The 20,624-nt window shown below is 45.9% G+C and overlaps 1 protein-coding gene across 1 annotated transcript; it reads left to right on the top strand.

Moving 5' to 3' along the window:
• Positions 1-6,744: 6,744 nt before the first annotated feature.
• On the top strand, positions 6,745-14,634 carry ACP6 (acid phosphatase 6, lysophosphatidic). The gene is made up of 10 exons (XM_059466056.1): positions 6,745-6,978; positions 8,352-8,483; positions 8,576-8,706; positions 9,358-9,437; positions 10,166-10,277; positions 11,718-11,850; positions 12,595-12,698; positions 13,878-13,973; positions 14,174-14,339; positions 14,454-14,634. Exons 1-10 carry the CDS (start codon positions 6,787-6,789, stop codon positions 14,577-14,579), a joined length of 1,272 nt encoding a protein of 423 aa, XP_059322039.1. The 5' UTR covers positions 6,745-6,786; the 3' UTR covers positions 14,580-14,634.
• Positions 14,635-20,624: the final 5,990 nt, after the last annotated feature.

The raw sequence follows: 20,624 nt of genomic DNA, 5'->3' as shown, positions 1-20,624 counted from the left end.
TTTCACCTGGGAATGGTGCAGATTAACAACTGCAACCTGCTGTGCGCTGCATGGATGGGAGACGCTTCCAAACTACGGACCATGAAATTAATAAGTGATAACTATGTATTTCTTAAAATTATCAACTGCTGCTTAGTGCTGGATTTCTCTGGCTGATTGCACAAAATAGCTAAATGCATGTCCTTTATTTATGAATGTAAAAAAACCACAGTATGTCTCATGTCTCTGCTAGTTCTTGATAAGAGGAACATTCACCCTGTGATTCTGCAACTGGTGTCACCCCAGATGTGGAGATTGCCCAAACTCTGCCATAATTCAGTTGGTTTTATGCTTCCTCAGAGCTGGTGGTGGGGAGCTAACCACTGTTGGCTCCCTGAAATTTTACACCATTCAGTGCCTGTATCAGCCTGATATGCAAAACAGCTTCTCCATTTGACCACATGAAACACATTAAAGAGACTTGCCACACATTTGCAATTAGGTGCTGAAAAATAAAGTGACAAGACTCAATGTCTGCTTTGAAAAAGCTCTTGGTTAAACCAACAAGTCTGATTTCCACAAACCTGCAGAGGAAAATGCTATTTTTAAAAAAGTTCCTTTTTTTTTTTGTTATTTTATTTTATTTTACTTTATTTTTTCCAGGGTATGAGAGCTGCAGGATCAAGAATAGATGATGAGTTATAAACCTTTCAAAGCAGAGATTTGGCATGGGAATTCTGACAACCATCAATGTGAGCAATGCTGCCAGGCACCATTCACAATCCACAGCATCTTTCAAACCTGTCAGGGGTTTTTAGAAAGGGCTAAAAATAAATGCAGAAATGCAGCAATATATATTTACACACACACACATATTATTGTTCAAAAAAAAGAACAGGTGGTCCTGCCAGCAGTGTAAACACAGATGACTCTTGAAAACAGCTAACAAACACCCAGCTGAGCAGCCTTTCCTAGCCATGCAAGCAGCACTTTGAGAACTCTCCTTGAGTTCTCCCGGCCAGAATCATCTGGGTTCCAGACTCTCTGTCATGACAAGGCCTGGGTGCTCCCAAGTGTCTTGATTTCCTCCACCCCATATATTCGCACAATTCCACCCTCTTGACCTCCTGTGGATTATTGCCCTTCTGAAAATAACACGCATGGAACAGCTGGTGGGGCCAGAAATGTCTTAAATGTAAATAGCACAAGTCCCTGTTTTCTAGCTCCCCACCACTTGATCTGACCCCTATCCTCATGTAATGAAGAGGAGAATTCCCTGAAGGGGAAAAAGGATCAGGGCACTATGGACAGCCCAGAAGGATTCAAACAGCAAACGTGAGTGGCTGCATGTTGAAACCCATGAAGTCCGCTACCTGCAGGGAAACTGAAGAAGAAAACATGAAACAGTCCTGCAGTCTCAAAACTTATTCTATACCTGCAGGAAAAACAAGGAAGAAAAAGAAAAAAAGAAGGAAAAAAACCCAAACCACCAACATTTCAACCCAGATTTCGGTTATGTCTCCTCTGCCCACCACAGGAAGAAGACTGATGTCACAGGCTGAATCACACATATAAATCCTCCTGCATTGTCACTTCTCTCTGAGTATGAAAGCATGACAAAACAACTTTGCTAGGAGTCTGTAAGGCTCAACATCATCTCTTGGCAGCCCTTCTCTCCTGGCTGTTTTGAAAAGCAGCAAATGTAATTTACACTTACACCATCTCCTTTTTAATTTCACCTCATCCCAAAACATTTGGTCTAATAGAAATACCCTTGGTTTGATATATATCCACGAAAAGTAAATGAGGTGATAAAGCTTAGAAGTGCCAAATGGTTAAGTGCTGCCACAGGGGAGTACATCTGCCACGGCATCAGAGCAGCGAGTCCCAGGATGCAGCATCTCGGGCACGGTGACAGACTGGCAGCTCTCCCACCACACCTGGACTGCACAGGCACGGAGAGTCCACCTGACATGGCTGGGAACAGCTTATCCAGCTTGCTTCTGGAGGCTCCTACTTCCCCCAGCCTTCCTGTGCAAGGGAAAAACACTCTCTCAAAGCTGAAGAGAAAACCAGCCCGCTGTTCTGCCAGAGCGGCGCATAATTGAGTCGGCGTGATGCCGCACACTACCAAATGCAGCAGATGGCTGCAGGCATCATCCAGTTTAGGATGACAAAGTGGGAACAAAAGAAAAACAGAAGGCAGGGAGTGCATCTTCTGCTCTGGGTTACTGGGCAGGGGCTGAACCTTGGCACAGTCGGGCCATCGCCAGCACACAGCCAGCTTCCAGCTCTGCCACTGCCACACGGACAATGACCAAATGCCCAAGCCTGGAAATGACAAAGAAAAGTGAGGGAAAGCCACATCTTCCCAGGTAAAAGAGGCAGGAAACTACCAACCACCAGCTGTCTGATGACCTGTTTCTAAAACACATAAAAGAAAATCTCCAAAAATCCCCTCACAATGCCAGCCCTAAATATGACAAGTCTGACTTCCAGGACTCTCCCACAAAACCTGCAGGAATTCAGAAATTGAATTATGACCTCTGTGTATCGACACACATCATTTCACTGCTGGAAGGTAAAGCACTGATGTGAAAGCATGCAGAAAATGAGACAAGATGCTTCAGATCTGTACAGTGTACCACGAATGGTGCCTTGCAGGGAGGGCTCGGTCTGTGGTGGCATTTAGGGGTTTATTTTTGCCAAATCCACCCCAAAGGATCACAGACTTTAGGAGTGGAAACATTCCTTCCATTTCCCCAGGCGCCTTGCTCACAAAGCAGCTGCCTACAAGGTTCACCACAACAGACAGACTGGAGGAGACAAGAGAGATACAGCTCCACAGGAAGCTGCACAGCACACTCAAACAATTTATTTATAATGTTCAGCCCTTTGTGAAGGCAATACAGCTTCCAAGCCCAGACTGACTGGTTTATAGTAGCCACTGTGGTCAGCAGTCCTTGCAGGACACAGAGACATCACCATTAGCTCCAGAGTTGGGAATGGAGAAAGCTCTTTTGGCTGCAGGATGCTGCAGCCTGTGATCCTGAACATGAATCCTGCACAAACTCCTGCCCATATTGCATTTGAGATTTCAGTGATCCCTTCAAGGGACCTGAGTGAAAGCACCTTCACTGCACTCAAAAAACCAGCCATGGGAACATTTTGGCGTGGAAGAAGCTTTTTGGAAGGGCAGGAAAACACTTTGTGCTACAGCAGAGCAGCCCGTCCTCCACCCAGAGGCGGAGCTGCCCCAAAACAAGGCTGGCACACAGAGATATCGAGCTTGGCAGGAGCTGCTTGTGGCCCACTTTGGGCACTCACACCAGGCTGGTTAAGCCACCTTTCTCCAGCAGGCAGGCTCCCAGCCCAGCTGCAGCCCGTGTGGTGAAGAGCTGTGGGAGAACATTTCCAGTTCACTTTCCTCGCTGAGCAAAATGCACTTGGGAAAGGAACCAAAGAAGTCAGGGCAACATGTCTATTTTCTGACCCCTATAAATCAGGGGGAAATAAACCCAACTCCCTAAAGGACATTCAAATGCTATTAGTGCCTCTACCATACAAACATTTTATGGTAAACCTCTGATTCACGCCATAAGGAGTTAAAGATCTCTCATAGAATGATAGAATGGTTTGAGTTGGAAGGGCACATTGAAAATCATCCATTTCCAAACCCCCCATGGGCAGGGACACCTCCAACTAGACCAGGTATCTCAGAGCCCCATCCAACCTGGCCATCCTTTACCTTTGTTCAGGGACAAGGTGTTCACTTAGTCTGAAAAACCATAAACCACACCAACTCATTAGGTAAATTATTTCTTTTTTTAAGCATTATTTAATTTCAATCCACATGTGGAACAAAAAAACCTAATCATACTAATTGGCCTCACACCTTATCAATTTATCAGCCACACAATGACTGTGTGACTTGGTCAAACTACAAAGCTCACTGTGACTCAGTTTCCTCTTCAAAAAAAGGAAGATGTAAATGCAAACCTATAAAACCAGAATGTTCTGAGGTGTGAAACATTTTTGCAGCACGGTAAAAGGCAAATGATAGCAATCTAATATTTCGCAATGACAGCAATCATTGCATTTTGGTTAAATTCCAACCAGGAGGAAATTTGCACTCTGCTTTCAGAGTGGAAAGTTTCCTGAAACTTGTTTGTTCATTAGAGCTCATTACTTTCCTTCAGTGAAAAAAATTTCACCCCTGGTGGCCATTGGATTAGCCTTCTGCTCCTCATCTGGTCACAAAAAGCAACAGAAGGGTAAAAATAACAGGTCCTTTGAAAATGTTTCTGTAAAGATGGTGCATCTTAGAATAAATTTCTACACAGTTGGACAAAGGAAAAAAATCAGGGCAACACCATTTGCTAAAAAATTGACAGCCGCCTGCTATTTTGGAGATCTCTCCTCTAATTGCAGGCACCTGCTGTGGCATGGTGTACTCTAAAATATATCTCACCAGTAATGCTGCTTGGCAGCAGCCAGGGCCACCCAGGAGAGACCCTGCAGTCCCAGGCTTCACAGCTTCACAGGAACTGGAGTTTTCTTCCTGGGTAACATTTGAGTGGAAATACAAATAAATTCAGTGTGAGCCTCTCTCCCTGCTCAACTCTATCACATCACCTCTATCTCTCTTCCACCCTCCCTCCCTCTGCCTCTTAACTAATTTTTCCTGTTCCCTCTCCCTTCAGCATTCCTGACCTCTCACCCTCTTGCAACACAAAATTCAGGCTTGATTCCTTCATTTGTTATTTCCTTGGCTTCTGAAATATTTTTTCCCCTTCTCTCTCTGCTTTTGTTGTGCCTCTGTGTTTCACGTACTCTCAAGCTCAGAAAACTCAGGCAACCCTTTCAGGACTGCAGGGCTTTGAGAGACACGAGATGACCAAAATCCCTGCTCTGCACGTCCTGGTGTCTGTGCCAGCCTCACACCACCTGCAGCAGCTCCTCCCTCTGGCCTTGGTGCAGGTCACCATCCTCTCCCTCCTCTTTCTCCTTCACCCTTGCCCTGCTCCCTGAAACACCTCCAGGGATTATGACTCCAGCACCTCCCTGGGCACCCCATTCCAATATCTAATTGTGACGGTGTTCACAGGGGTTTTTGGGTGAGGGAAGAGATGAGGATCTGACTCTATGTTTCAGAAGGCTTGATTTATTATTTTATGATATATATTACATTAAAACTATACTAAAAAGAGTAGAAGAAAGGATTTCATCAGAAGGCTAGCTAAGAATAGAAAAAGAAAGAATGATAACAAAGGGTCTGTCTCGGAATCTGTGTCCAAGCCAGCTCACTGTGATTGGCCATTAATTACAAACATCTAACACGGGCAATCACAGATCCACCTGTTCCATTCCACTGCAGCAGATAATCAATGTTTACATTTTGTTCTTGAAGCCTCTCAGCTTCTTAGGAGGAAAAATCCTAAAGAAAGGATTTTTCATAAAAGAAGTCTACAACATCTAATCACCTTTTGTGTGAAGAAATTCCTCTGAATGTCCAACCTGAACTCCCCGGCACAGCTCAAGGCAGAGGCCAAACCTCCCTGGGCACACCGTGCTTTCGGCTGGCTGTAGAGCAGGGAGGTCCCCCCTGAGCCTCCTTCTCTCCAGACTCAACACCCCCAGCTCCCTCAGCGCTTTCTCACAGCACTCGCGCTCCAGACCCTTCCCCTGACTCGCTCCAGCCCCTCAAGGCCTTTTCCGAAGTGAGAGCCCAGAACTGGACACAGCGTTCGTGTACAGAGGGACAATCCCTGCCCCGCTCCTTCTGGCCATGCTACTCCTGCTCCAGGCCAGGGTGCCATTGGTCTCCTTGGCCACCTGGGCACACCTGGTTCAGTTCAATCCCTCTGTGAAAAATGTGTGTATTTTATCATTGGCTTTTCACAAATATTAAAATGAATATTATATGTGTTGTGTTAGAAAGTAATGCTGTATTAATTCTCTTAAGTACTGTGTTAAATACAGTTTTAGGTTATAAAAATTGTTAAAATAGAAACTATGCTATGTAAGATGCTTTGTTTAAAAGAAAGGACTTGCAGCGAGATAGCAGCCACAGGACACCTAAATGTTTCAGAGAAAAGGAATTTGTTGCCCTCTTATCAGAAGAAACTAACTGAAGGCTCGAAGGCGCTGTTAGGATTCGGAGGAAGAAGTTGACGATGACCAGACAGAATCCTGTATTTGAATGGAATGTATGCATCATGTATGAAGTGTATGAATATGCAACAGGCTATTGCTTTTAAGGGTTAATCCTTTGTTAACATGTGTCCTTTTTCGGGCTCGTGATGCCCAGAAAAAGGTACCCGGACATCCTTAACTCTTTGTTTTTATTGTCTCATATTGTCCTGAATGAGTTTACCCAGATTGTTATTACTCTAATTGTGTTACTACTTTTTAACCATTTTATTACTATTAAACTTTTTTAAATTTTTGAAAACAAGTGACTGGCGTTTTTCACACCTGTGACCGGCGCCCCTGTAACAGCGGGCCACCTTCCAGCCACTGTTCCCCGCGCCTGGAACGCTACGCGGGGTTACTGGGCACACTGGCACCGCGCGAGTCCCCAGGGAAGGTAACGAAAAGCCGGCGGCGAGCGCAGGCACGCGAACACCGGCTGCCGCGGGCGACGGCCGTGCCGCCCAGCGCCGCAACGTTCCCCTGCGCGGCGCCCGCCGGGAGCCGCAGTCCCCGCCTGGTCCTCGTCCGCGGCCGTTTCCAGGCGGGGCTCGGCCGGGGACTGCCCTTCCCACTGTTCCCCGCGGTGCGGGCGGCCGGGCCGGCGGGGCCGCCATGGGCTGGGGGCTCCGGCTGTGCGTGCTGGGCGGCCTGGCTGCCTGGACGCAGCGGCGCCGGGCGGCGGCTGCCGCCGAGTGGAGCGACAGCGAGGCCGGGCGGCGGCGGTACCTGGAGCTGAGGCTGGTGCAGGTCCTGTTCCGGCACGGGGCGCGCACCCCGCTGCGGCCGATCCCGGGGATAGAGCCGGTGAGCTCGGGACGGGACGGGTCGGGGCACGGGCGGTGCGGAGGTGCCCCGAGCCCGAGCCGTGCCTGCTGCTGAGCCCCTGCCTCGCTGCCGGCAGCCTGCTGGTTTGCCGTTTATTCCCCTTCCGAAAGCGGTACCGAGAGTAATGTCCGAGGGGAAAGAATGGGAATTGGGAGCTTGCACCGCGTGCCGCGAGTGGCTGGACAGCTGCCCAGTGGAAAAAGGCCGGGGGGTGCTGCTTGACAGCGACTGAAGTGAGCCCGATGTGCCCAGGTGGCCGAGGAGGCCAGTGCCATCCTGGCCGGCAGCAGGAGCAGGGCAGGGATCGTCCCTGTCCAGTTCTGGGTGCCTCAGTTCAGGAAGGACAGTGAGGAGTGCTGGAGCGATGCCAGAGAAAGGCCACGGACCTGGGAAGGGTCTGGAGTACAAGTGTTAGGAGAAGCCACCGAGGGAGCTGGGGGTGCTTGGTCCGGAAAAGAGGAAGCTTAGGGGTGACCTTATCACTCTCTACAACTCCTTGAAAAGAAGTGGTAGCCAGTTATGGTCAGTCTTTTCTCCCAGCAGGATGAGAGGAGACAGTCTTTAATCTGTGCCCCAGGAGGTTCAGGTTGGACATTAGGAGGAATTTCTTTACCAAGAGGGGGATTAGACATTGGAATGGGCTGCCCAGGGAGCTGTAGGAGTTGCCTGTCCCTGGAGGTGTTTAAGGAAAGACTGGAAGTGGCACTGAGGCCTGGTTGACACAATGGTGTTCAGTCACAGGTTGGGCTTGATGATCTCAGAGGTCTCATCCAACCTAATTAATTCTGTGATTCTTTAAAGTGGAACAGCAATAGCACATTAGTGGGACAGATGACAGCAGAGGGAACAATTGCTGCAACTACAGGAAGCCCTCAGGGGCAGGATACAGGGATGGGCATCCCCGGACTTTACTCCAAGGCCAAGTTGTGCACCTCAGAACAGGTGCTCAGCAAAGGTGTGGCTCCTGCCTCAGTGCTAGCACAAGGGATCTGGCTTCCCCAGCTTCCACTGAGGTGGCCTGGGGAGGCAGCAGGGGTTAGCTCAGGTAGTTTCCTGTAGCAGCTTTCAGATGTGTAACAAAGAGCAGCAATTGTGATTTCCTACAGATTCTTCTCCTGTAAGGGAAGTAAAGCAAGTGCTGCATTTCCTGCACATCACATCTGCAAATCCAGAGAGTAGCACTGCTCTCATTTCTCTATGAGCTGTGTAAAGAGATCCCTTTGTCTCCGTGTTGTGTTGTTGGCAAGCCAGCACACTCCAGCTTTAGTTTAATGCTCTTAAAAGTCCTTGGTTTAATGCCCTTGTAACTTTTCCACTGAAGCAGTTTGTTTGTTTGTTTGTTTGTTTTGAAGCGGGTGGAATGGCAACCCACTCTTTTGGATGTACCTCCTAGGACTAAGTTTGAGTACATGGTGACAGACTTAAATGGAGGACCTCAACCTCCCTCGCTCTTAGATGAGGAATACTGTAAGACTGTTTTTAAGGTAAGAGTGTATTTGCTGGTGGATTCCTCTTTCCTCTGTAGACTTTTTTATTTCTATGGTCCACTGGAGCCTCTCCTTCTCTTGGCTCTTAGGGTGGTGCAGCCGCAGGACAGCTGACCTGTGTGGGGATGAAGCAGATGTACACCCTGGGGCAACGGCTGAGGAGAAACTATATGGAAGAAGTCCAGTTTCTTTCACCAATATTTAAGTCTGCTGAAGTCTTGTGAGTCTCTCAGTTCCCTCCTGGACCTTCCTATCTTCCTGCCTCTTAACCAGTAGCCTTGTGCTAGGGAACACTCGATAGCATATCCTTCTTCACCCCACAGCAAACTGTCTGGCCCCCCTGGGCCTTCATCTTTGCTTAGCCTGCAGAGCCTGGCACTAGAAATTACTCATGACACAAAGCATTCAATTGCCCAGCAGTCCTGAGAGTGATGCCAGGGACAGATTCATCTCACCTAGGCTGAGCCACTGGCAGTGCTGTTATGCACTTTCGTGGTGAGCATAACACCACAAAGAGAAACAGGCATTTCTGGAGCACTCTTTAACTCACTGCAAACAGCTGAAGTTCAGTGAGATGAAGCAACCCCTGCTGCTCACATCAGTAATGCTGAGAGCATCTGGCTTAGGATGAGATAAAAAAAAAAATCACACCAGAGAAGTGCCAGTTTATCTCCACTATCTCTGACAAGCAGTTAAAGGGCAGTTCAGATTATAGGTGTCTACCTAAGATATCCATAGTGACAAAAGATGAGTCCTACCACAGATTTCCAAAGCCATGGTGGAATCCTCAGTTCCAGCAAGACCTCCCCACTGCAGCCATGTTAACATGAAGGAGAAAGTGCTGCCTCACAAACTGCTTTCTCTCTTTCAGCATCCGTTCCACTAATATTGTCCGGAATCTGGAGTCCACACGCTGCGTGCTAGCTGGGCTGTACCAAGAGCAGAAAGAAGGTTGGGGAGACTTCTGAGTAGTGCCTCTTCTTGCTTAGTCTTCCCTAGATGCTCACACCTTCTGTATCCTAACTCTCTCTGGCTCCTAGTTGTTACTTCTTCCTCGGTTCTTTGCACTTGGCTCCCTTCCTCAGTTCTCCTGGTCCTGTAGTTCTTTACCACCTTGTCACTTTTCCCTCTCCTTGCGTATCTTTCTGCTGCTCTTTCAGACCTGCTGAGGAGGTTAGTGTTAACCCTCTTCAAAATCAAGAAGGCAAAAAGTTCACACATCAGAAAAAGGTTTCTCAGGGAAACCCAAGAGTCTTGGATACAAGTTCAGTATCTGGAGTAACTTTCACCTGTATCCTGCAGTTGGTAACTACTTGTTCTAAAAATACGCTCTGCATTTTAAAGATCTCACATCTGCTCCTTCCACATTCAGTTCCACTAACAAGTAGAAGTGACTTACCAGAGCTCCTTACACTTCATGACACAGACACTAATTTTTGGCATTAAGAAAAATGAACACAGAAGTGGGAAGCTTTGCAAGGTGCGCAGCAGGCATCCCTGTGGAAATAAATGCACAGCAACAAGTACAGTGGCTTGTGTTGCAGGTGATAGATAGCTCAAGGGAAATTGCTAGTTGATAACACTGGACTTGAGCACAAAGACTGCGGGAGTGATTATAAAGCAGTCTAAAGAAACACAGATGCACTACTGATCACAGAAACTTCCTTCTTGTTCCACAGATCCTTGTTCCAAAGTTACTCTTGAAGTTCCAGTCATTGTCACTGATGAAGCATGCACTGAAATACTCTACCCCAATTACCAGAACTGCCGGCGCCTGAAAGACATGACCAGGTAATTGCCAGCAATATCTCCCCATATGATTTCACTGCTGTTTTGTTTCACCAGTAGTCATTTACAACAGCACATTTTCTTCCCATTTCCCAATTTCTTCCCCTACCACTTACTGTTCTTTGGGAATGGTTAGCTAGTCATATAAAATACTTGGTAAGCGGAATTATACACCAGGCAGTGGCAGCAGAAGAAGATAAAATAGGGACTTTTCCTTGAAAGACCAGTTTAATTTAGTCTGTGTCTAGCAAACATTCATTACTAGCTAATGTACAGCTAGTCTGTAGCATTGCTGCAGGGCAGAATTAATGTCACCTACATGTCTTAACAAGCCTTTCAAGTGTGAACATATTGGGCCTCCTTTTTATATTCAGCTTCTGGTTTGGGGGTTATTTCAGCACTCCCATCACATTCATACCTTGAAGAAACTGAAATATACTCAGCCTTGACACATTTAATGAAGGCTAATGAAGTGAAATAAGGAAGATCCTACATAGAACACTCATGTTTGTGGACTCAAGTTCTCTGAAATGCCTGTGCCAGGGATGGGCACAGGGCAGAAAATGAAAAAGAGAGGCAGATATATTACACTTTGGCTGGATTGTACATTAGCATGTTTTTGCCCAAAATTCAAGAGCTGTCAGAATTCAGTTGCAAGAGCTCACTGTGCAGTGTTTGACTCTGCAGCAAAGGATTGGTCTAGACAGTGGTGAGGTGACAGTCCCTAGAAGCAGCATATTCAGCCTCCTTGAGTAAACCACCTGTCCTGTAAAAAAGGAGTCAAGTGCAGGGTCTGCTGCTCCCTGCCCCCCTCTGCCCACCAACTGCACCTTTTGTGACCATATCAAGGTAGATGTTTTGAGCTGCACTAAGCACTGCCTCAGCTTGCAAGCTACCTAAGGACTACAATGGCCAGCACGGATATTCTCAACTAAATTTTTTAAAATAGAATTTAAAGCAGCATAAAGATGCAAATGGCTTCCAACAAAGCAAAAGTTGGATTTAAGCTACAAGCGAGTATCTAGGTGTTTCCCATTTCCCACACCATACAGCAATCAGTTTAAAGCTGCTTCTTTCATGAGACAGTTAAAGGCCTCATGAAAGAAGACACAGACCTGTACTGTTGCAGTATGACCAGATCTGTTAGCTGATATACAGCCCTTGCTTATGGGGTGGCACTTCTGGGGTGTTCACATCTCATCTTAATTTTTCCTCCTGCCTTTGGGAGAGCAGAGAGCCAGCTCTGATCCTTGAAATCTGGATACAGCATCTGTCCTTTCTGCAGCTCAGAATCCCAACATCAGGAATCCCTCAATATGCTGCAGTGCTTCTCTTCTACCCCTCACTCATGTGGGAGAACTCCACTGGGCTGGGTGATGAGAAAAACAAAAGATAGAAAGCCTGGTGTGTGAAAAATTTTTGGTTTTCTTAATTCCTTTACAGGAATAAGTCAGAGAATGCTATGCACCAGCCAGGCATCTGTGATGACTTGGCAAAAATTAAGAAGAGTATGTGCATTAATGATGATGAGTCTCTGGATTTTTTTGTCCTCCTCGATAACATTTCTGCTGAGCAGGTGAGCTGAGCCTTTCTGTCGCACTATCACAGAAAGAAACATCCCCTTACCACGTACATGGAGGAAATCACAGTGCCAGCACCCACAGATACTAATGTGCACTCCAGCAGCTTTCTGTGCAACCCAGAATGCTTCTAGAAATAGCAAGGCCTTTAGAAAAAGGGGTTGTGGGGTCACCCTTGCTGTGGGATGGATGAAGACTTGTCTCCAGTATTTTTGTTCTTACCTTGAAATCCAGGGACAGCAAGCCTCCAGACCTCTTAAGTATTTCTTTCAAGTGTAATGTAGAGCTAATAGAGACGTTGGGCCTTGCTTCCCCATTATAAAGTGCTTTCCCTTTTCTGGCACTCAGCACCTAACAGTCATCTTAATGCCAGTTCCAGCACACTGCCTGTGAGCCAGACTGCTGCTGCTGCTGGAAGGAAGCTGGACACATTTCTACCCCTCCTTAGTGCCTCTTTTTTGCTGGAGCTAATGATAACTAGTCTGCCAGCTGAAATGGCTCAATGTGTTACACTCCCCATGGAATTGGATCCTAAAGAACAAACATCCGTCCTTTTGGTGCACAGAGCAAGTCTGTATGTTTAAAACCATCCTAAAAATCCTCATGAGTATCGTAGTACAATACTGTAGTACAAATGGTGTGACACAGGCAGCTGTTTTCTGTGGGCAGCCCTCCATGTGTCTTCAGGCTGGGTTCAGAAAGGGTCAAACCCTACCACTCTGCTGCATTCCTCCTTCCAGGCACACAATATGCCAAGCTTCCCTGCGCTGAAGAACTTCCAGCCGACGGTGGAACGCCGATGTGTTGACTCCATGCTTTTTGTTCTGGGAGACACTTGTTCCAGGTGATTGCCTGTGTCCATGCCTCTGGCCTCAGTGGCTGTCTTACCTAGGGTGGATGTGCTAAACCAGCTTACTTCAGCAGACAGAAATGCTTTCCCATCTGCTGCATTCCCCCACCAGAGCCCACCCATGAGTTTTGTGCCTCAGCCATCTCAAGGTAAAGTTCAGCACCTTGAGCCCTAGGAAAAAGGACTGCACGCTGAGGTAGGCAGTGAAGGCCTCAGTTGCCACCGAGGTTTAAGTGAACCAGTGGCAAAAGCAGAAGCAAAGAGGAGATGCTTCCAGCCCATGCCCTGAGGCTGCCCTTGCAGTTGCACAAGTACAGTCCAAATTCCAGCCTGGGAAGCTTTTCCCAGGGATGGCACCTGCACAGCTTGGCTGAGAAGCGCTGGCGCTAGCGGAAAAAGTGATGCCAGGCCCTGCACACATGTAACTACATGCAGAGAGAATCTGCTGCTACGTGCAGCTAATTACCTCCTCCACAGTTGTTTGTAAAGGCTGGCTGAGTTGCTAGCCTAGCAGTCATTTTCCTTTCAGATTCATTTGCAGCTGCCACATTCACTGGCTCTTCTCAGGTGGTAGTACAGGACTGTCTTTTCTTTACCATGTATTAGAGATCTCAGGTAATGAAAGACTGATTTACCCCATTGCCACAACACCCAGGAGAGTTAGTCACACACATCTTCCATTTCCACTGATGTATTCATTAGGTAGAGGGAGTTTCTTCCCACCAGATATTGTATAATCTCTTTTCTTTAATAAGAGGATAAAAACTACTTTTTAAATGTAACAGCCACTTTCTTGAATCCTGCCCCTCCTCAAAGACCCCAACCACTTCAGCTGCTGTTTTGCAGCAGTCATCTTCCCTAGATTACTCAAAAACCATACCAGGGAAACAAAACAGCCTAGAGAACAATCAAAGAGTTTCTAGATTGTCATTTACATGGCCACACCTCATGAGACTATTGTTAAGACATCTCTTCTCCCATTCTGCAGTCACATTAGAGTGGTGACTGCACAACAGATGAACTAAAAACTGGCCATATTAATTGCATTTAATAGTTCTCAGCTACACTCAGTGCAGGTGATCAAATCATAAGAGAAAAGCAGGTTCTCAAGTTTTCATGTGTAATTGTGTGAAAGTTTGAAAACTAGTAAATTTATTTCTGCTTCTTTTCTAGAGAAATGCTTCAGATGAGCATTGGCCTCCTGCTCAATACTTTGGAGAAGAACATTAAAGCAGCAGTAAATCCCTCAAATCCAGCTGAAAAGGCCAGGTACAGCACAGAACTCGTCCTCTAATCATTATAAATTCTAACTTGATGGCACTGTGAAAAACTGGTTCAGAAAGACATTGAATGTGTGGGATTAAAAGGAGTGCTCACCTGCTAAAAAAGCAGGAGTGCTACTGCCTATCCATGGAGGAACACAACTGACATTCCAGGTCTGTCTTTTCCTGTTTTTGTTTTTTTTCCAGAAAGCTCTTCCTCTACGCTTCTCATGACTCCACTCTTATTCCTCTCCTGCTGGCACTGGGCACCTTTGATAACAAGTGGCCACCTTATGCTGCTGATGTGGCCCTGGAACTGTACCAGCACCGGCGCACCAAGGAGTGGTTTGTGCGCATGACCTACCAGGGAGAGGTGAGATCCCATGGCACGTCCCTCCTGCAAATCTTGGGCTTGTGGTTCCACCGTGCAGCAAAAAAGGGCTTTGGCAGTGCACAACATCTGTGATTCTGTCTCTTTGCCTTGCAGGAGAAAGTGGTGAAAGGCTGTAAAACAGGTCTCTGCCCACTCGAAGAATTTTTGGAAGTTATTTCACGGTACTCACTCACTCCAGAGAAGTACAGCAGTCTGTGCTGCAAAGTGGACAGGAGTTGAAAAACTAACTCATAATTAGTTATAAATTAAAGTTAGTCACAATTTATTGTCACAATCTTCGACTATTTTTCTTTATGTCCTTGCTAGCCTTCTCTATTGCAAATGTATTTTAGATGAGGGGACATTTTCCTACCAGACACAGGGTGGCACAGTGTCACTTTACACTGTTAGCAGCAGGCTGAAAGAAGCCACGTGACAGAATGGCTCGAGTTTACTTCTGAGGTGACCACACAAAAGCAGGGAGAGGCTGAAAACAGCGAGGGTGAGAACAGACCATTTAAAATTGCCCATCTGTATCAGGAATATTGACAAAACATGCCTCTTCCTCATATGCTGGGACTGTGGGATGAAGCCCAGCTTGCTCTGTGCTACCAGCCTCGAAAGCTTTGACATAACATTGATTTTATGTTTGGTAAACTGCAGAAGCCATTGTGCCTTTCCCTTTCTTTTGGCATTTTGGAGGGTTGCTTTCTGCAGATAGATGAGCCTCCCTAATTGCACAGCATTTAGCTACCCCATCTTCTTGAGGGCATTTTCGTGCACAGGAAACATCTCCAAAGGGACAGCAAGCCTCCAAACAACCTCTTCCCTGCACTCCTCTAATTATGGAAATTCTGCCATGAACATGCAGAACAACCACAGTGGGCCAAGTACAAGAACACACAATCTTGGTGAACTCTGCTCAATGTGCTTTAAACAAGGAAGTCTGGGGAGCTGCTATCGACTTCAGCTTTGGGCAGCAGTGACCTATTTTGCCCTTGCTGAAATAGGAATACAGCACTAACCAACAGCACTACTTCTGGCTGAGATGACAGCTTTTCCTGTAAGAATCACAATGTTGCCAAAGTCATAAAACCAGAATGGTTTGGGTTGGAAGGGACCTTAAAGATCATATAGTCCCAACCCCCTGCCATGGGCAGGGATGCCATCCACTTGAGCAGCTCAAAGTTCCATCCTACCTGGTCTTAAACACTTTCAGGGATGGAGCATCCATAGCTTCTCTGAGCAATCTGTGCCAGTGCCTTACCACTCTCACAATAAAGAATTTAACCTAAATCTCTCCTCTTTAGTTTAAAACTGTTCTCCCTTTTCCTATCACTGTCTGCCCATGCAAAAAGTCACTCTCTATTTCTTGTAAGTCCCCCATTAGGCTGCTCTAAAGTCCTTCTGGAGCCTTCTCTTTTCCAGGCTTAGCAGCTCCAACTCTCTCAGCCTGTTTTCAAAACAGAAGTTATCTAGTTCTCTGATAATCTTTGTGGCCTCCTCTGAACTGATCTGTACAGGTCCAAATCTTTCTTGTGCTGGGTGCCCCAGAGCTGGATGCAGCACTGCAGTGGGGTCTCACCAGAGCAGAGGGGCAGAATCCCCTTCTTGACCTGCTATCCACAAGGCTTTGGATGCAGCCCAGAACATGGTTGGCTTTTTGGGGTGCAAGCACACAGTGCTGGCTCATGTCCAGCTTTTCATCCACCACAATTCCCAAGTGCTTCTCCACAGGGCTGCTCTCAATGACTTCTCCTAGGCTGGTCTCATGTGTGGGATTGCCCTGAGCCAGGTGCAGCACCATGTACTGGGACTTGTTGAACCTCACTAGGTTCTCACAGTCTCACTTCTCAAGTTTGTCCAGGTCCTTCTCTTGCGTCAACGGCACCACTTGACTTTGTGTCCTCTGCAAACCTGCTGAGGGCGCACTCCATCTCACTGACTATTTCATTGAAAAAGATCTCCGCTTTTACAGAAGTAAATAAAACGTGGTCCCTACATCCCTTGGGATTGGCAGAGGTTAAAACAGGGGGACCATTTATTAAAATGGCCCTGCAATTTAGGTTCTGTGTTACCTCTTCTCACTTAGTGAAAAAATCACTTAATGTAAGCCATTGACAGGTATGTGATGGAGGCACTAGAGCACCTTTTCCCTAAGAAGAATGGGCTGGATTTACCCCTACCCTTTCATTAGCCTGCCCCCACCACAATTGCATGTTGACACCACGCACAGCGAACAGAATAATTTGAATGCTAAATACATTGCTGGAGGTGTCACTGAACTGCTATTAGAGGCTGTCAAAAAAGCAAACACAACACTGTTATTTTCCATCAAGTTTTTGTACAGCCTGAAACCATAATGCCACTACATAAAAATCAATGCCTACCCCTTCTTAAGAACAGTGTGTTCTGCTCTAATCAAGCTCCCTCTTATACACAGTTTCAAGTATTTAGGGAACAGTGACGAAAATACTAGGTCTACAATTGCAAGTTATTTGTGAGGCATGAACTGCTTGGAAAAAGGCATCAGGAACTTTGGCCATACCAAAGGGGAATTCACATACCTATTCTTAAATAATAACTAGGAGCATCCCCAACAAAACTGACCAGCAGCAAGGTAAAAAGTTGCAACACAGCCACAAGCCAGAGCACTCAGAAGCACAAGTTGCTCAAGAGGGCACTGCTTTTACACAATTAAGATCCTCCTATCACTCTAGGCAGGGTAACACTAATTTCAGTAACAGCAGAAGACCTGAGAAAAGCAGGCCAGTGGCTTGGAGGAAGGCACCACTGGGAACAGCTTACTTCACTGTCTCTTGCAGGGTTTCTGCAGTGCCGCCTCTGCCCTGTTCTAGCCTTACCTTTGCCCTCAGTGTCAAAGTGGTTGGGCCAGGCAATGGTCCATCTCTTCCATGGTAGTTGTAGCCCACAGGATGAAGGAGGAGTTATTTCTGACCACAACTAGTGTAAATGATCATTTCAGAAGAGGATTGGTTGGACAGTGGAAAAGTTTTAATACCAAAAGACACAGCTAAGTGGGAGCTACTGTATTGCAAACACAGCATGGAAGAGCTGAGGCATTCCTGAGAATGTGGAATAAAAATTCTCAGAAATCAACAATTTCCCAGTATCCCAAACAAAACAGCATCACTTTTTTTCTGTGTCATTAACTATTTTAGGTTAAAAATTACTACCAACTAACAAAGTAAAGTACATTTTAGTAAATACAGGCCTATATCAAACATGGATCATTTTTCCTCCAGAAGTGTCACATTAGGGAACATGTTTCAGCCAGCAGCCTGGTAAGGCTGCACAAGGAAACCATTCACCATCATGACTGAAGAAGGACACCACTGTCAGACATTTTCTGAAAAATCCTTTCATTAGGATCTTTTCTCCTGAGAATCTGAGAAGCTTCAGCTTCTCCATGTTTTGCTACTTTGGAATGTGATTTGGAGAATTGTTTACCCAGCATGTGAAATTGTTTTTACCTGATGACCAGTGACAGCCACCTGTGTCGAGGCTGTGAGCAATCACAAGATTTTATTATTCTTTTTCCTTTCCTTCCTTTCTGATGAAATCCTTTCTTCTATTCTTTTAGTATAGTTTTAATATACAATTTTCTCTTAATATAATATATAATAAAATAATAAATCAGCCTTCTGAAACATGGAGTCAAGACTCCCATCTCTTCCCTCATCCTGGGATCCCTGTGAACACCACCACACACCACCAATAAAATGTAGCCTGTCCTGCCACCCGAGTGAAAACCAGCACAGCAGAGAGCACACAAAGCACCTCAAAATTAAGCCCTGCATATCCCCTATTTATAACAGTCCTGACACTGGGGGAACAAAAAATGGGGCATTTCAACTTACCCTCAGAAAGATTTGGGCACCCACATCTACTCTCAATCAGGACACATGTGTTGTACCAGAAGCACTGCCAGCATTCAAATCCCAACCAAGACTGATGCAGATCAGATCTCCACACATAGGTCTGTCTTCCAAAATGTGACCCATTAGACACCCCAAAGATGTCAGGACTAAACTTCTAAGGCTGGCTCCTTGCTGTCATCTTCTTTGGCAGATTGGCTGGTCCATGATACAGGTACGAATCTCCAGTTTATTTGGATGGCGCTTAAAACTGCCCGTGTACTTCACAGATGACCTGAGTGCAAGTCTACTAATTTAAAACAAACAGATTTCAAATATTTTAAACTTTTGATTTAGCAGGCACATTACTTGGCGTTTCAGAAGTTCACCATCTGCTGGGTTTACCTTTTAAGTCTCTCCACACTCCGGCTGCGCAGCCATCTGGGATGAGATAATTTGAACAGCAGACTGTTTCCTCCCATGTTACTAGAGAGGAAGAGCAGCCAAGCATGTATGAATAAAGTCTATTTCATTCTTTCAAACAAAGGTGGAGGAGGATGATTTGAAAGCTTAAAAAAAAAATGGGAGGGGGAGGGAAGAAAACTAAAAATGGCAACCCACTTTCCATCTTCAACTGTACCATGACTACCAAAGCTGAGTCACAGTTACTATTGATAAGCAGGAGAGAACAGATCCTGACTTAGAGATCCTCAGGTGAATCCACAAGGCTGACAGCTAGAAAGCTTTTCCATTTGCAAAGCAAAAAGGGAAGAAATGGAATCAGAGCAAAACAAAGTTCATCTACATACATCTACACAGTCATTTTCACAACTGGAGCCAGTTAAGACCTTAGCAACTCTTGTTCATCTGCTGGTGCAAACACTGAAGTCGAGTGCACCTATGTGGACTCAGGAGAATCCACATCTTCTGCACTTTCTGTAGGAAAAATCTTATTAAGATACCAAATGCCAGCATTATAAATTAGACACAGAAGGAACTTTAATTATACAGTATGTTTAAAATGTATCCTCTCACTGTTCAGTGGCTTTGAAACAGTGAATTTCCTTTGCTAATTTTCCTAGAATAAGTCACAGCCACCTCAAATCCTTTGCTATTCAAAACCTTAACAGGCATAGGAGGCCCTACGACAGTTTAAAAAAATCCCAAAACCTTCTGTTCATTTCTATGTCGATCAAGAACTTTGCTTTGTTCAACATGGTAAAAACAGTCAGGAGTGATGGCAGAAGTGGCAACACTTAAAAAGGTTGCATTGTAACAATTCCCATGCAAGGTCCTCAAAAGGGAGCTGTGCAACCGCTTAAAGAAGAGGTAATTCCACTCTACAGAAATAACACTTACTGTGTCATTGTCATCTCTTTCCAAAATCTTGACAAGCCCGTGCTTCACGCTGCCTGTCTTGTCAGAGGGAAGCACCACAACAGACATCCTACACTTTGTCAAAATAGTAATTCTCACCCAAAATCATCGTAAATTTGCATGACAGCACAAAGGTGAATTTGGAAGCAGACAACAGAAGGCTCTGAGGCTTGCGTGCCTCCAACATTGCATGGCTTCACTCATTTTATAACACCAGCAACAAAAGTTTAGTAAAACAGCCACCAAGAGGAATTCTTTTTCCACCTGTTAAGGATCAGTTAACTCTAAAAAATTCTCACACACAAGCATGTTAAAAATACTGATTCTCCACGTGAATATTCACACTAATGGCCAGCCCTCTGAAGAAACTACTCATTGAAATAGTTTTAAGTAGCAGTGTGTGGAAGGAAGAACAGATTACCCACTCCATATACAGTGCTGGGGGACCAGAGAATAGCCAGCCACAGAGCCCACACTCTGGCCTACAGATCCATATCTGGCTCATGCTGGTATTCTCCAGGAGCAGGGCTCAACTCCCAATCCATGTTTTGTCATCCATCCTTTCACTCCTCATAAGCAGGACCATAAAACCTCCTTGCTGAAATCCTCTCAAAAGGCAAGTTTGAAAAGACAGGGGATTAGGAAGCAATGAGAACTGTGGCAAAGCAACAATTTACTCAGCAGGGCTTTCTTGATAAAAATCTGCTCACTGACAATTTCTCTCTCACCTTTGTTATTAAAGTTCATCCTTCCCCAGCATCTCAGGCTCTCAGTGCTGGCAGTCAGAGACCTGACCCAACCCAGAGTGCCCAGAGAGGGACACAATCCCAGTGCCTGGGCAGACTGACACTGCTGCTCAGGGGGAGCTCAAACCCGTGCACCTTGCAGTGCTGCAAACACTCTCCAGGAGGAAGTGACGGAGACAAAGTTCCATCTGTTCCTTGACCCTCAACAAATTGAGCAAGTCTGTAAGTATAGTTCCTGGGGTGCTCTGAAATAAGACCTCACTCCAAGGGAAAACAAGCTCAGG

Source organism: Ammospiza nelsoni, chromosome 2 (assembly GCF_027579445.1).
Source record: "Ammospiza nelsoni isolate bAmmNel1 chromosome 2, bAmmNel1.pri, whole genome shotgun sequence".
In the NCBI taxonomy this organism is placed as follows: domain Eukaryota; kingdom Metazoa; phylum Chordata; class Aves; order Passeriformes; family Passerellidae; genus Ammospiza; species Ammospiza nelsoni.
The sequence above is the reverse complement of the archived record's forward strand: the minus strand, read 5'-3'. Positions and strand labels throughout refer to the sequence as shown.